The sequence below is a fragment of the Mya arenaria genome, chromosome 3, assembly GCF_026914265.1.
Source record: "Mya arenaria isolate MELC-2E11 chromosome 3, ASM2691426v1".
Taxonomy (NCBI): Eukaryota; Metazoa; Mollusca; class Bivalvia; order Myida; family Myidae; genus Mya; species Mya arenaria.
In genome coordinates this window covers 15,631,526-15,645,813 of record NC_069124.1, presented here as the reverse complement: position 1 = coordinate 15,645,813, position 14,288 = coordinate 15,631,526, and the positions used below count along the sequence as shown (strand labels likewise).

The 14,288-nt window shown below is 35.0% G+C and overlaps 2 protein-coding genes across 5 annotated transcripts in view; one reads left to right on the top strand and one right to left on the bottom strand.

The window, feature by feature from the left end:
• Nucleotides 1-8,336, bottom strand: part of LOC128227678 (long-chain-fatty-acid--CoA ligase ACSBG2-like) — a 34,619-nt gene extending 26,283 nt beyond the window's left edge. Inside the window, exon 1 of one of the 3 annotated variants that reach the window (XM_052938427.1) lies at nt 8,094-8,336. The gene's annotated coding sequence lies outside the window, so the exon portion shown is untranslated. Of the gene's footprint in view, nt 1-319; nt 455-599; nt 632-8,093 lie in introns of those variants that run through there. The other 2 variants (XM_052938428.1, XM_052938429.1) reach the window with 2 other exon arrangements.
• LOC128227679 (uncharacterized) lies at nt 4,460-13,797 on the top strand. 2 transcript variants are annotated; one of them, XM_052938430.1, is made up of 15 exons: nt 4,460-4,674; nt 4,991-5,101; nt 5,367-5,465; nt 6,251-6,349; nt 6,801-6,899; nt 7,009-7,110; nt 7,643-7,734; nt 7,976-8,330; nt 8,548-8,739; nt 8,984-9,128; nt 9,315-9,501; nt 9,699-9,823; nt 10,148-10,302; nt 10,959-11,337; nt 13,438-13,797. In XM_052938430.1, the coding sequence occupies exons 1-15, from the start codon at nt 4,663-4,665 to the stop codon at nt 13,479-13,481; spliced, it is 2,196 nt and encodes a 731-aa protein (XP_052794390.1). In that variant the 5' UTR covers nt 4,460-4,662; the 3' UTR covers nt 13,482-13,797. The 2 variants fall into 2 exon arrangements, with proteins under 2 accessions (XP_052794390.1, XP_052794391.1); XM_052938431.1 differs by lacking the exon at nt 6,251-6,349.
• Nucleotides 13,798-14,288: the final 491 nt, after the last annotated feature.

Genomic DNA, 14,288 nt, shown 5'->3' with positions numbered 1-14,288 from the left:
CATAAGAAATGTCAAAATAATAAAAAAGTATCCCTGGTCACTCATTATTGTAGCTACATGGTGAGGCAGATGTGTATTTTATATAACATGTCATATTCTAATTGGTAATTGTCATTGACAAAATTTCTTTACTAAACATGTAATAAATAAATAGTAATGTGTGATATAAAATAATTGATGTTTAATACTGTATTCTTCTTATCCCCAACATCAAGGACAATATTATCAAGACTAACAGAACCCTGGACTGAGTGTAACACAGGTGATTGATTTATATATATGCACTTGGGAAAACTGTTAAGTTTAATCATTTGCATACCGTGCATTTAGCAACAGGTTCTTAACGTTTCGGCCTCTACGACAGTTACCCTACTTTAGAAATTAGAAAATGAGGTTTAACTTTAACGCGCGATAAACAAACACCTGTTTAAAACAGGTAAAAATAAAATATGAATTAAAACTGTACAAGCACTTATTTACAACTTTGCAAGAGTCGTACACAAAACAATCGTGTCACCTAAAAATGTGCAATGTTTATTTTGATATGATACATATGAAACATGTATACACGTTCATAATAAAAACAACTACAGGATTACCTTCCGAGGCAACAGTCAACCATAGAGAATTTTCCACGTGTAAAGCCCGTACGTATCCGTACCGTGCTCATTTTATTGTATTGGTTCAAATGCGGGAACCTTACAGGTCCGTGATGCGGGTCACAAAAAAACTTCCAAAAAGATGCGGTACATAACAAAAAAGCTCAGTTCGTAAATGTTTACGTATGCTATTTACTGTTGTCAAACAATAATGTAAATTCTTTAGTTATTTGCAAGTCTAAATACTAAAATAAAACACTAAACACGTGATGGTGAGCGAGGTCAGTCTATGGTGAGTTCAAGAGACTGATCCAGACCTGGAGAGGCTTCAAGTTCAGCTGTTTTTTGGGTAATAGTTGTTTATGTTATGTGTGAATATGCATGTTTGATGTGACTTTAGTATATGTATATGTGTCATTTTTTTGCGTGCATATGGTGCTTTATAATGATATGTAGCTGCTGTCTTTTGTATTCCGACGTGCTGCAGTATGTATGACTTTGAAATGTACATGTATGTATGTCTACTGAGTTATGCATAGTTAAAATGTTACTCGTTTTAATGTGTAAATGTGTTCTATTTTTTTTTCAAACGTAAACTGTAAGGCATGCCAAACAAAGATAAAAAAATAGCGCCTCGTTACCGCCTAGGACATAAGAGCAACGCAGGCATATGACGCCATCAAAGTGGTAAAGACCTTTTACCACACAATTAAAAAAAAGTCTGTGTTGCTTAATACGTGTTTTATAGTCGTTGGAGGCTGGGGCGAAAATGAATTGCTAAGAGATGCCCGGATCTTTAGATAAGCATTCTTTAAAAATTGTCCACGAAATGCTAGAATGGATTAGAAACACTTAAGACTTATCTCTCGCAGGAAAGAAATCCTATTGTCAAATATGGTGTTCTGAATGTTCAACTAGGTGGCTTTGAAAGACGACGGAGCTTTTCGATTTGGTGAGAAATGTATCTCCTGAAATTAACACAGACATCGCAAATCTATCGTAAACCAAATGGAAGTCCTGCATCTCCTCGACAGTTAGGATCGTTGCAATGATACAACTATATTCAGGACCATAGATCGAGGCAAACTTGGGTATTTGGATTCTTTGAACAGAAAAAAAAACAAATTATTATGACAGCGTTTTATTGTGGAAATATTCGCCATTTTTTCATGTTTCTTCTCGATGCTGCGGAACAGTATTTTCTCTTTTATATATCCATTACTGATTCACATTGTAATGCAGATACTTTACTTGCTTTATATTCAACTGCAGATAAAATTGTGTCTTCTCTTATCGAAAGAAACGACATCGAGAAATCACTTGACGCGCCAGGCAACATATTACAGTCGGTATAAAGGCCAAAAAGAACATGTAGTTCGAGTGTCTTTCCTTACGGAAGACAAGGTCATACCTTTTCGGATTCCAATCGCTTAACTTAAGTTCATTGCACCCATCAGTTCATGGTATGTCGTCGAGTTATACGGGCATGATGTTTAACCCTATACGATCTAAACTTGATCAAGTTGACAAAACTATTACTAGTATACCAGTACTATGCTATTATAAGTACCTCGATGTTGCTCACGTACGGTATTCGTCTGCCAATCTTAAATAGCGTGTTGTATTATAAAGTGGCATCGAAATACCGCGATGGCAACCAACTCGTTGATTCGTTGCAACGGTGTATGCCCAGAGCGAAAAAAGAGACATGTTTTTCTACCAACACATCAGTGATAATTTCAAACTAGGAACACTTACAAGTGTCTGAAAACACGGATAAATTGACCGACAAGAAAACCTGTGATAGGTTAGCGATTCGCCGAGAGAAGGCAATATGCTATTTAGTTGAAGATAAAGTAAGAGTAGCTAATGTTAGTATTAGTAAAGAAGTGGCAGGAACATCGCAACTCATTGATCACGCCATTGCAAAATTGAGTTCTACAACTTTGAACGAAACAGCTGTTATAGAGGCGTATAATTCCTCTGAAAGGATTGCTGTTGTCCCTGTCAAAGCAATATTATAAAGGGGCAGCGAAATGCGAACGCTCTTTCTTATGTCCCATCCAATTGTACAACAGTCTCCCCTTTGATGCCACCGGGTATTTCAATATATGGTACATGCACTTTAATATTAATGGCTTTTATTTGATTACGGCGACACGCTATTTTAACTAATCGTTTGAAATGTTTATTGAAAGATTAGTCTCATAATCACGAGCTGCCTATTCTGCAATATTCATTGGACACTCCCTACTAAGAATTCACAAAAAATGGGAATCAACGAGTGACTTTGCAGCCACATACCGTATTCAAGAACAAACCATTTATGATATCACGATAAGGCTAAGGAAATGGCACTCAACCAAGTAAACGTCAAGATCCATATAAACAACGATCTCAGAGTGCAATTCTATAGCATTGCGAAACGGATTCTTCTAAAATTATGAGAAGAAAATGAACTATTAATGATTGTATTCAACCTGATAAAATCAGACATTCAGTTATATGACGGTTTCCGACATGTAAATGATAGTTACACAGATTATACATTCTTTACAATATTAGTATTAAGCTCATTTGGTTTTTGTGTTTTGACAACAGTATTAACAGTATTGTTTTATGTTTTCCGTTGAGATTAATAAACCTTTCTCTATAATGCATGTGCCTTTATACTGATTACAAAATGTGATTTCAGCATTGCTTTCCACTTATTTTTCTATTGTTCGTTTTTGTACATAATGTATTAAGTTTAATATACATACATGCACCTTTTCGATGAGACATTATCTATATGATTTTATGTATTATTCATACCATTTAAGGACTACTTGACTGCACAATGAATTGTGCAAATACACACAGGGCGCATGTTGTAAAATGTATCTTATACTATTAAATTAGAAAATAATATACAAACACATGCGCGTTTATTCCCTTTTCTCTTTTTTCTTGATTCCGTTGTTCAAATTTTGATTATTTCAAATGAATTTCTCATTATCATCGATGATTATATATCTGGTAATATTACAAATCATTTTGTAATATAAGTGCTCAACGTAAAGCAGTCATAACTCCAATCGAAATTACTACTTTGCCTTGCTAGCTTTGTTATATTAATTTATTTGACATATACCTTCACGTTGCTTGTGCTGACGCGAGATTGTGCATCCGAAACCACTATCTGACTTAACTGGGTCAATCTTGACGAACACATTGAAATTTGAAATCATAAATGTTTCAAACAAACTATAATTTAAGATATTTTGGCAAACACGTGTACCTGATTGTAGAATAAATTATTTGTAACGAAAACGGCTTTTTACCACTCTCCTGTAAAAGCACAAAAAAATCTGCTTTCTTTGAGTACCTGCCAAAAACTCAGACTAAAGCCGTTCGTGAATATGCATCAAAACTGGTACAAGTTTGTTATCCTAATTATCATAATGATCAAATGTCTATACAATAATAAACTGAATGCATCGTGAGCTTCTTTCAGGTTTGCTTGTTTACCGTTGATCTGTGTGCCATTTATATTGTAACTATATATTCGGACTTCTTGTTTTGTCCGTGTTCTATTGCATTATTATAATTGCAACGTTATTTATGATCGGATTTGAAGATACAAGATACGATCTGTCTTCATATGACACTAGTTCAAGTTGAAGAATTATAATACTTTGACCGGAGACATAATTGTTTTTTGAATGCCATTTGTCTTTATACAGCGTAATTCCAAATTGAACAATTAGATCTGTTCAATTCTCAATCAGCTATTGTTTCATCGTTCCATATCGTCCATCTAACTGCCAAAAAGTCACACTCATTTGTTAAACAGAAGGCGGAAGTTGTCGTTTTTTTATAAAATATCACAGTCAGTATTTGTTAAACAGTTGCAATTTAGGGATTAACTCATTGACAGAACGTATGTTGGTATTATAAACATACCAGATAACAAACAACATTTAAGAAAGATCGAATGTACCAATGAAAGGAAAGAATTACATGGGAATCGAATGTGAATAAAGGATACATTATAATAAGCAATTCTTTTCACTGAGAAGAAATGGACCCAACGGTAAGCATAAATGATCATTTACGTTTTGATCATATTTTACATTTTTTATGAAAATATAATAATATTTCATATTAACAAAATGGAAGAACTGATATTTGAATCTTTGATTAAACTGGACTGAATTTATTAAAATTCTTTCGCATCTGATTTTGTGAAATTTAAAGTGACGTGTAATGTGACCATTACGTGTAAGTGAGAAGCAAAATCCTTTACCTATATGCAGGGTCTTCGTTAAATTATTGGCTCCTATTTCTCTTCTATACGCTACTATATATTTTTGCTCTTTTTTCAATTGTATTATAAAAATGGTTTGCAGGAAAGGGGTCGTAAGTTACTGGACGCCATTAATAAAGGTGATGAGAAGAAAGTAGTTGAATTGGTCATCAACGGCAAAAGCTTTCACAAGGTGGACTTCAATGTTATTGACGTAAGTACAGATGATTTAACTTTAAATACATGCGTGTTGTATATTAGTTTGCTTTTAACTATATAATCCAAATTTAGTATGCATGATGTATGCAATATTCGTTTCCATGACGTCGCGAAACAAGCCCAGTGTACGTTAAGGTATGTTTGAAACAGAAGTGGACGAACTATTATCATGAAATTATTAGACAATAAGTGGAGGAAAAATTGGTCTCGAGTATAGCATTTCTTAAAAATAACCCCCTACTTCTCGATGTTATTTTCAGCGGGGGGACAATGCTGTCCATCTGGCAGCCAGGAAGGGAATGCTGGATGTCCTTAAATTACTTGCAAAGATAGGGGCGGATCTCGCTCAGCGTAACATTGTAAGCATCCCTTTTTTTATCATGTTTTCCTCTTTACGGCATTCTGGGATTCGTGAAAATAAAACACCGGTCAAGCTTGTGCAATGGGACATGAACACCCCTATCATTGCTGCCGACAGCAGTCTGGTACGTCATACATAACCATTAACACATAAAAGCTGTCCATTCTTTCATGACCCTGAATGTTCACTGTTGTGTAGTGCTGGTTTCATTCTTTTACCAAAATGAATGTAGGTCAGTAGGTAACACAAATAAATTTATATATATATTTATATTTCGACACAAATGAGAGTTTATAGTTATATAAAGTAAAGAACCACTTTTATTCAAAGATAAAAAAAAACAACAACACTAGTTTAATCATAACTGACGTGATGCTAAATTCACAGGTGCTATCGAGAATTAATTTAGAGACAGATTTATCGAATGATAGGTGACACCTTAATCTGCTTTTCACGGTTGGATTAAATTAGCATTAATATGCGAACATCTTTCGTGATAACATAGTTTTTTACGTATCATAACATGTAATTGTTACTACAGCCTCAACTCGAGTTATTTAAATTATACGCGAGCGTTTACGTGGTTAATTACGTGGTTACTGGTTGACGTTACTGTTTGTTCCAAGATGTTTATAACTAGCGTGCGGTATAAGATAACATAATTGTTTATATGCACGATACTTATTGAACGGTAAAGCTTCCTCAACCTGTTTACGTCCGAAATGGGAGTTAATGAGTTGAATAAAATAAACCAAAAACGTTCTCAAGGTAGATGTATTTCAGAATGGCAACACAGTTCTTCATTACGCTGCCAAAGATGGGTATCTCGATATTGTCTGCTACCTCGCCAAGTTGAAATTGGATATGAACCCTTTAAACAAAGTTTGTGTTTTCTTCCTGTTTCGTAGTTTGTTTTATAATGTTTGTAATGTAGAATAATATACAGAGGCAACAAAAATAAATATATAAACCATAGGGATTATTTAACAAATGAAACATGAGATTGCGGACCATGCGCATGTTTAGGTACTCTAATTATGGTGTTTCCTTCCTTGTTGCAATACATCTTGGACTATGTACTTTCAAAATCTAAGACGAAAACAGAGTCCGTTTTACTATCTTATTGGTTTGTGAAACCAGGCTACAGTTACTAGTACTACAGTTCTTGGCTTGCAAGTTAGTCTTTTTTCAATTGATTCGGATGAAAACAAAATGTCCAATCATTGTAAACACAGAATGAACATTTAAAAGAAGAAAGTATTCAACAGTTTAAGTTTTGATAAGAACTATTACCATTCAGAGTTGTTTAAACAATCTGTCACTTGTTTTATAGGATGGTGATTCTCCTTTGCACAGGGCCATTGGCTCACAACCAATGGACATTATTGAGACACTAGTCGATGTGGGTATGGATCCTAATTTACAGAACTCGGTATGTATAGTTAAACCATTGTTGATGATGATATGTCATGTTAGTATGCTGTTTTTTGTTTTCTGAATAAAACATTCCAAAATTAATCTAACTGACTTCATCCTGAAAGGTGACGGGTGACACACCCCTGCATGTTGCCATGAAATTGGGATCACAAGAAGCAATGGAGGCCCTTCTGATCAAAGGCGCAAGGTCCGCGGTGTTAAATAACGTAAGGACATTGAATTACTTCTTGCAACATTGTTGACTGGCGTAATGCCAAGTCACCCGACGGATGATAATCAATGATATATATCACCAAAGACAAAGTGTATATATTATTGTCGATATGGATCACTAGAAGTTAAATACTTCAGTCCTTGCGTTTTAAATGTTTAGCTAAAACTCTTTCAAAATTTACCAATCAATGTTTTACTGATCTTTAATAAACTTAAGTTTGTTAATACTGATCAGATTGTAGTAAAAAAAGATGGAAGTGCTAGGTATTAAAAGTAAAACAAAAAATGTCAAAATATTGATTTAAGATAGACCCCTTTTGTCGATAAATGAAACAAAAGTCTACAAAATGTACTGATTAACATACTATTTCTTTATTTCACATGTGCCCAACTGAGGCACTGCAGTAAAGATATGCAAACATATTATGATTAATAGTGTTCATCTGTTACAACTTGTTTATTTTTGGAATTGTAAGACAATAATGTATGATGGTTTGATTATTCATTTTCTTTTGCAAATTTTAGGAAGAAAAGAAACCCGAACATGTCGCCAGAACAAGTACGATTAAAGACAGTCTTCGAATGTATGACTCACTAGCCATTGCTTATAAAACTGGGTATGATTTTGAAAAATCAGTAACCTGAACAACAAATAAAACTTGTATTTGTTTGTTTGAAATATTAAACGACACGCACTTTTTTCATACAAAGTTTAAAAGTATTTGTTTTCAATCTGAAAATAACACCAAATGCTAAACAAATTCTGATAAAAAGACCTTCGGTCAATATTCATAAGTTTGAGATTCGCCAATATTTTGAAACAAATAAACAATCAAAAGTATGCCACGTCTATTCCAGCGGTATCAAAGCGCAAGGTACTCGTGTTACGCGAAAGGAGGTCGAGAATGGGATATTTCTTGACCGCGTTAATGTCATTATTGCCCACATGGATATTCCGGAAGCGTCTTATACCTACCTATACTGCCGCAGTGAGCGGGTTGAGAATTCAACAATCAAAGTGCCAAATTTTCTGGAAGAATTTCCGCTGAGTGACGTGTACAATTTCAAGATTTTCAACGTCAATAAGGAGTGCAACTCTGTGCTGTTCTTGCCTTTATATCAGCCGCCATCTAAAAAAGAACAAATGATTTTGCGTTTCATTGACTCGTCTTACGAAGATATGGTCATAGACGAGTACGTTAGCGATCAAAAGGTATACGTAAAATGATCTTTTTTTATCAATATGTCAACCAATAATTAATATTTTCCCCAAAGGTTTTCCGAAATAAAATCGCCATACTCAAAACAGAATTCGAATTAAGAAAAACTGAAAACGCAAATCATCATCAATATAAGTTGGATGAGTGCGTTGAATATGGTTGATACACAAATTATCCAAGCTCAAACAAAAGTTTGACTGTTTATTTCAGAGCGTTTACTGTCCATTGGAAATAGCTCTTACCCCAGAGACAATGTATTACTGCATTGTATTCGTTCGTCCAAGAATTGAAGAACACGAAATATCTGAGAATGAAACAAAGATAACATCTGATATGGAAAAAGACTTCGTAATGGATATTCAAGGAGAAACGTTTGACACAGACACTGCTTTAAAATTACAGGTAGGTACCACAATTTTTCTTCAACTCCAATATATGGCTTATGAGATAAAGCGATTCGTATATTCACTTTGATAAAAATACGAACCAAAAAGTGTTGCAGTGTAATTCTGAAACTGGTTATCGTAATACATGTATAACGTATTGAAACAAACAAATGCAAACAATTCAGAAATTTTGTATCAGTATTGCAGTGTATAATTTCTCATTTTAATCATCAAATACTATTTTGAACTTTTCGAAATAGGTATTTGAGTCTCAAGATCCGAACAATTCTGATAAATATGAGATGGACATGTCTGAGGATGAAGAGGTCTCACCAGAAGCAGAAATGAAACAAAGACAAGATGACCAAATTCTCGTTTCAGATGTTTTTCAAATAAATGTTTCAGGTATGCATTGGTCTTTTAGATTAACCAGTCTAGAGAAACACCTTTGCAAATCTGCATTTTTTTGCTTTTGATTGATATATTAATAGATACGATGCATTTTTCAAGTATATAATTATGCATAAGCACAATCGTTGTTTTTAAACTTAGTCGTTATAACATTTTGCACTTACATAAAACTGCATGCAGGGAACCAGCCAAAGAAGCCGGTTACAGTTCAGATTCCCATGTGCAAAGGAATGAAAGCTGGTGACGATATAGTCATTGTAAGTGGTAATGAGCAAGACCTTGCCCGGGAAAACGCCTTGGAGGTTTTACCATTCAAACCAAAGGTTGTCAACACTAGTCTGATCTTCGAGGTGTCTCATTTTAGCATGTGAGTGGGCTCTTTGTATTGTATTTTAAACAGACGAAAAAAAAACGCAATAATTGCAACACATATTTTAGCAACTATCTGGAATAACAACGACTACTGAATATGAAGCTAGTGCAAACTAAAATTCAAAATCATCATCTTGTAAGTAAATAGCCGTAAATAAGGGTTGAACCAATACTATTTTAGCAACGTTTCAGGTTCACTGCAACGTGGAGAAAATGGGATGTCGATAAAGTCAAAGAAGAATTATTGAATGTGAAAGAAAAGCGCAAACCAGTTTCTTTTTACGCAGTTGTGCAAAAAGATGAGGAAGATGCGACAGGTATGTTTACACATATCATTGACTAGAACACGTCTAAAAACCTTCTTTGATAACTTAAAGCAAAGTATGAACAAGGACATAAGCGCTCTGATGGGATATGTACATGGAAATTACTTGTTTATTTCGATTATTCAATTGTTTGATGTAAGTTTGGTAAAGTATGGAAGTTTATATCGTCAAAAGTAAAATATGAAACAAGTAATTCTGATTTGATTGTCTATTATACAATCGGTAGAAACGTTTTATATTCTACTATGTCTATAGAAGTGTTCAAATGCTCTTTACAATTCCAAGCCAATACCATACTATTTTGATTGAATTCAGGCCTAGGTCATAAGTTGATTGTGGATTGCTGTCTTGCAAATAGAAGTCAAAAGACAAGAAACAAATGGCTAGACCAAGGATACGAAGAGCAGAACCCTCCTGAAACAGGAGAAATGATGACTGTTCTTGGGGATACATTCACGATTGATGTCGTGGTAAGGGGCGTGTAAATTGGGATTGTTCATTAACGTATCCGTTGTACAAAATTAGTTTTCATTTTAAAATGCCATTATCGATAATGTTCAAATGTGATTCACAATGTTCCCATGCAGTTTTGGTTCCATTGATAAGGTACTGGCTTCGAGTTACTCATATAAATATAAACTTCAAATGAAATCGGAAGTGACCTGGCCTTTTTTGCAATATTTCAATACCATAAAAGCTTGTTTGTAACAATTTTTCGGTATTTGTTTTACACAGTATTATTCTCTTTCTTTTAAAATAAATTAAAATACTAAGGAGTCACTAGGCGACTACATATTAATGCGTTGGATACCTAAGGTTATTCTAAATAGTGAATCTAATGTACCTTCTTTCATCATACAATACAAAATGCAATTAAATCTCTATAGTATACGTAGATGGATCTATGGTATTGATTTCTTTGATATTTGATGTTTTATATACAATTGATAGAACATTCGATGAACAGCAGTTATACGGATCAGTTTAAGAAAGTCACTGCTGCCGTTATTATGTTTTTATGCATCGTACGCACAAGGAGGTAAATCATGGCATCTGGCAATAACCTTAGCTTAAATTTGTATGAACACGGTGGTTCTGTTTTGAACTTACTTTTATATTTTACAAGGGAAATGCAAGCTTCGAAGAACCCTCAGCGGATTCAGACAGGAAAATTCAGTTTTGGATATGCCGCTCTTGCGAACAAGGCTACAACGTACGTCTACATGTGGGCATATTTGAGCAAGAAGAAGCATATGGACATGTAGTTATTTACAAGATTAGTGGTGATTCGAAAACAGAAGTTGCTAGGCTAAGGATTCTACTAGAACCACCTCAAAAGCCAAATGATAAACAGACTGAACCTCAACCAGGAAAGCAGGCAAAGAAAGCCATTCGCAAGCCCAAACCCCCGAAAAAATCAAAAGAAAAGAAAGAGAAGGAAACGCCACGTAGAGCAAGCAACGCATCTACCAGCTCGTCCTTGTGGGAGTGGTTTAACAAAAGAGGTAACTATATCGTAGTAGTAGGTAGAGGGAAGTTTCAACATAATGTGTGCGCTGAGCCTGGTGCCTTAGTGCTTCAATGACGTCAGAGTATGGCGTAATCGGGTTTTGCGCAGCTACTTGTCATTTTAGTTCACGATGATACATCAAAGTATTGCACAACAACGTTACCCATCCTTTCTGGTAGGTAACATATCACTGATGCCCATACATACCCAATGTCGCAACGTTTATCACTGAGCCATTGTGACGTCACTACTAACACTATCACACGAAAAATTTCCCGGGCGAATGCCTGCTGCCACTTATTCATTATGATGCATTTGCCGAGTTTATTTAGCCTATCAGCTATCCTAGCGCGATCCTGAACTAACGAGCGACGCCACAATGTACAGTCAACATGTTTAACCTCTGACCAAGATGCTTGTCCTCAATGAAAACTTATACTCTTTAATCTTCCGAATGAATGTATAATTTAATAGTTTATTTTAGCAGACGAAATCCTATCTTCCGTAGTGGATAGAAATTATTTATTTATAAATTATTTATACTGATTCTGTAGCTATGCATACAGTTTAAATTTAAACCAGTATTGAAATTTTATACATTTAACACTGAATAAACAAGAATATACACATGCTTTTAGTGTGTAAAATATACGCTCTAAACCTGGCAAATTAGCGATTTATTAAAGGGGTGTATACATGGCGTTATTTAACTAGTACTTTGAAAATAATGAAATATTCGTTTAGAATAATAATAATGGTATTTAGCCAAGAATTTAAGTAAGTATTAATGTTACAGTAAAAGAAAGTATATGGTAAGAACAAAGGCAACTTATTTTGATTCCAGCATATAAAATCTTAATAATCATAGTCCATAAACTGTTCAAAACGAAGGGAAGCCATGCCAAAACGGGGTAAAAATCATCAGACACAAATCGTAGTCCATTTACTAGTATAAGGAGGTTTAATATGAGGACTTAGGGCTTGTGACATGCTGTCAATAACCGTTTTCTGAGATAAAGACAAAATACTAAACTGGTTAGTGTCCTGATATGACGCCATATTTTCCGCCATTATATATGTATTAGGGGCAGTTGGGTTGGGTTTTTACATATCAGACAGAGTGGCAATGTATGGCAGACATTTGAATTGCTTTGCTGACAATCGCATCTTGACAGACAGCACTCACGCCACTTTCAACTTTCAACGGAATAACCAAAGAATGTTTTGGGTTCCATCTTTACACCCTCCACAACACCATTAACACAGTGTCTACAGCAGCGTCCCTTATGTAAGAGGGTAGCCAATATATTCTGAGTTCTACATCTTGCTTCCCAAGATTCAAATACTTAAATCTCCTGTCCCTAATTATGAAATCACTCCTACCCCCCACACAGACCTACAAAAAAGCATCAGTCGCCCTACCGAACGAAAACTAACCTCGAATGTTCATTATCCGGCACCATTTCTCTCAATTCTGGTAATCCCAGGAGTCGACTCCATCTTTTTTGTAAAACATGGGCCACATCCGCCATTCTTGTCAAATGCCCAGCTGTATCCCTAGTAGTACACATCAGAAAGTCATGGTCAACCGCGAGGCGTCCACACACCCGCCATCGCGCATGGTTAGCGTACATATCAGCTGATTAGAACAGATACAGCACTTTTGTCTTTGCAAAGATCAAATAACATCAACGGATACCTGTTTACCGCCACGTTTGTCATACAGGTTGCGTCATTTCTTGCGTCACCGAATAATTTTCAACCAATCAAGGGAATGAATTAGGGTTTTAATTAGGCTGGATCCCGATTAATTATAACGTCATTTGTAACAGGGTGACGATGTTGCGCAAAAGTTTTATGAATCATCGGGACGTGAAAGATTGTAGCTTTAAGTACGGAGTCAACTCTGAGTGATTCTGGTAGATTTTAATACGAGGAATATGAGATATGTTCTTCCAAATAAAGATACATTCTTGATGTTTCCGCTGATGGTAAGGTTTTTATTCCCTGTATAGTTGGCTTCTGCTTAAAACATAGTGATACACCGACCATTTCCACCCCTGCTGTTAACGTCTATATTCCCCTTTCATTTCAGAACACCGTCCGCCATCTGCTGTTATGGAGCCAGTTAAAAAGTGATCGACAATACTCATCTTATGTTTTATATGAAAATTTGAGAACTTTTGCTGCACTTGTGCTTATTTTATTTGTATGGTTAAGTCATCTCATTGGTTGTCCATTATTTGCAAACATTACATCGCAAAACCAGATAAAGGTTCATTTGTAAGTAAGAAAACATTTAATACGTATTGATATGCTATGCTTTCTTGTGCTTACAAGTTGTGTTATTAAAAAAATAATGAGAAAATCAAATCTGTAAATAAAAAGTATGTACATAAACTGTGTTAAAAATTACTGGCTTGTAACTGATAAGTACCCCACACATCAATAGGTTATATAGGGATTCACTCAGCAGTAAAATATATTTCTTGATATTCAACGCATTGAGGCTCGACATGCCTATTCATCGCGAACTTCTACAAGCATATGTACCCTTGGGTCAAGTAACGGAGGCTTAAAACAATTTCTAAACAATAAATGCTGCAATTCGACGAAACCAGAATTTCAATGATTGTCAGAAGAACTTAAGTCTGTGTTGTAAGAATAATAACTAAGCTGATAAGTCTAGTGTTGTTTGTATGTAAAAAAAAACATGCCAAACTGGTTAGATTACACACCGATGACAAAAAGCATGCATAAATACTTCCTATATTCCCAAGTGTGGTCACAACATGTCAAACCCGAACTACCGATATTCAGTTTTTACCGTTTTAACTATTTTCAGTATCAATGACCTTGACCAAAGCGGCTCCAAACGCAATCCCATGAAAGATCTCTATTTATTTTTCCTAGATACCATATTTGGTCTTAATATCTCCCAAATTA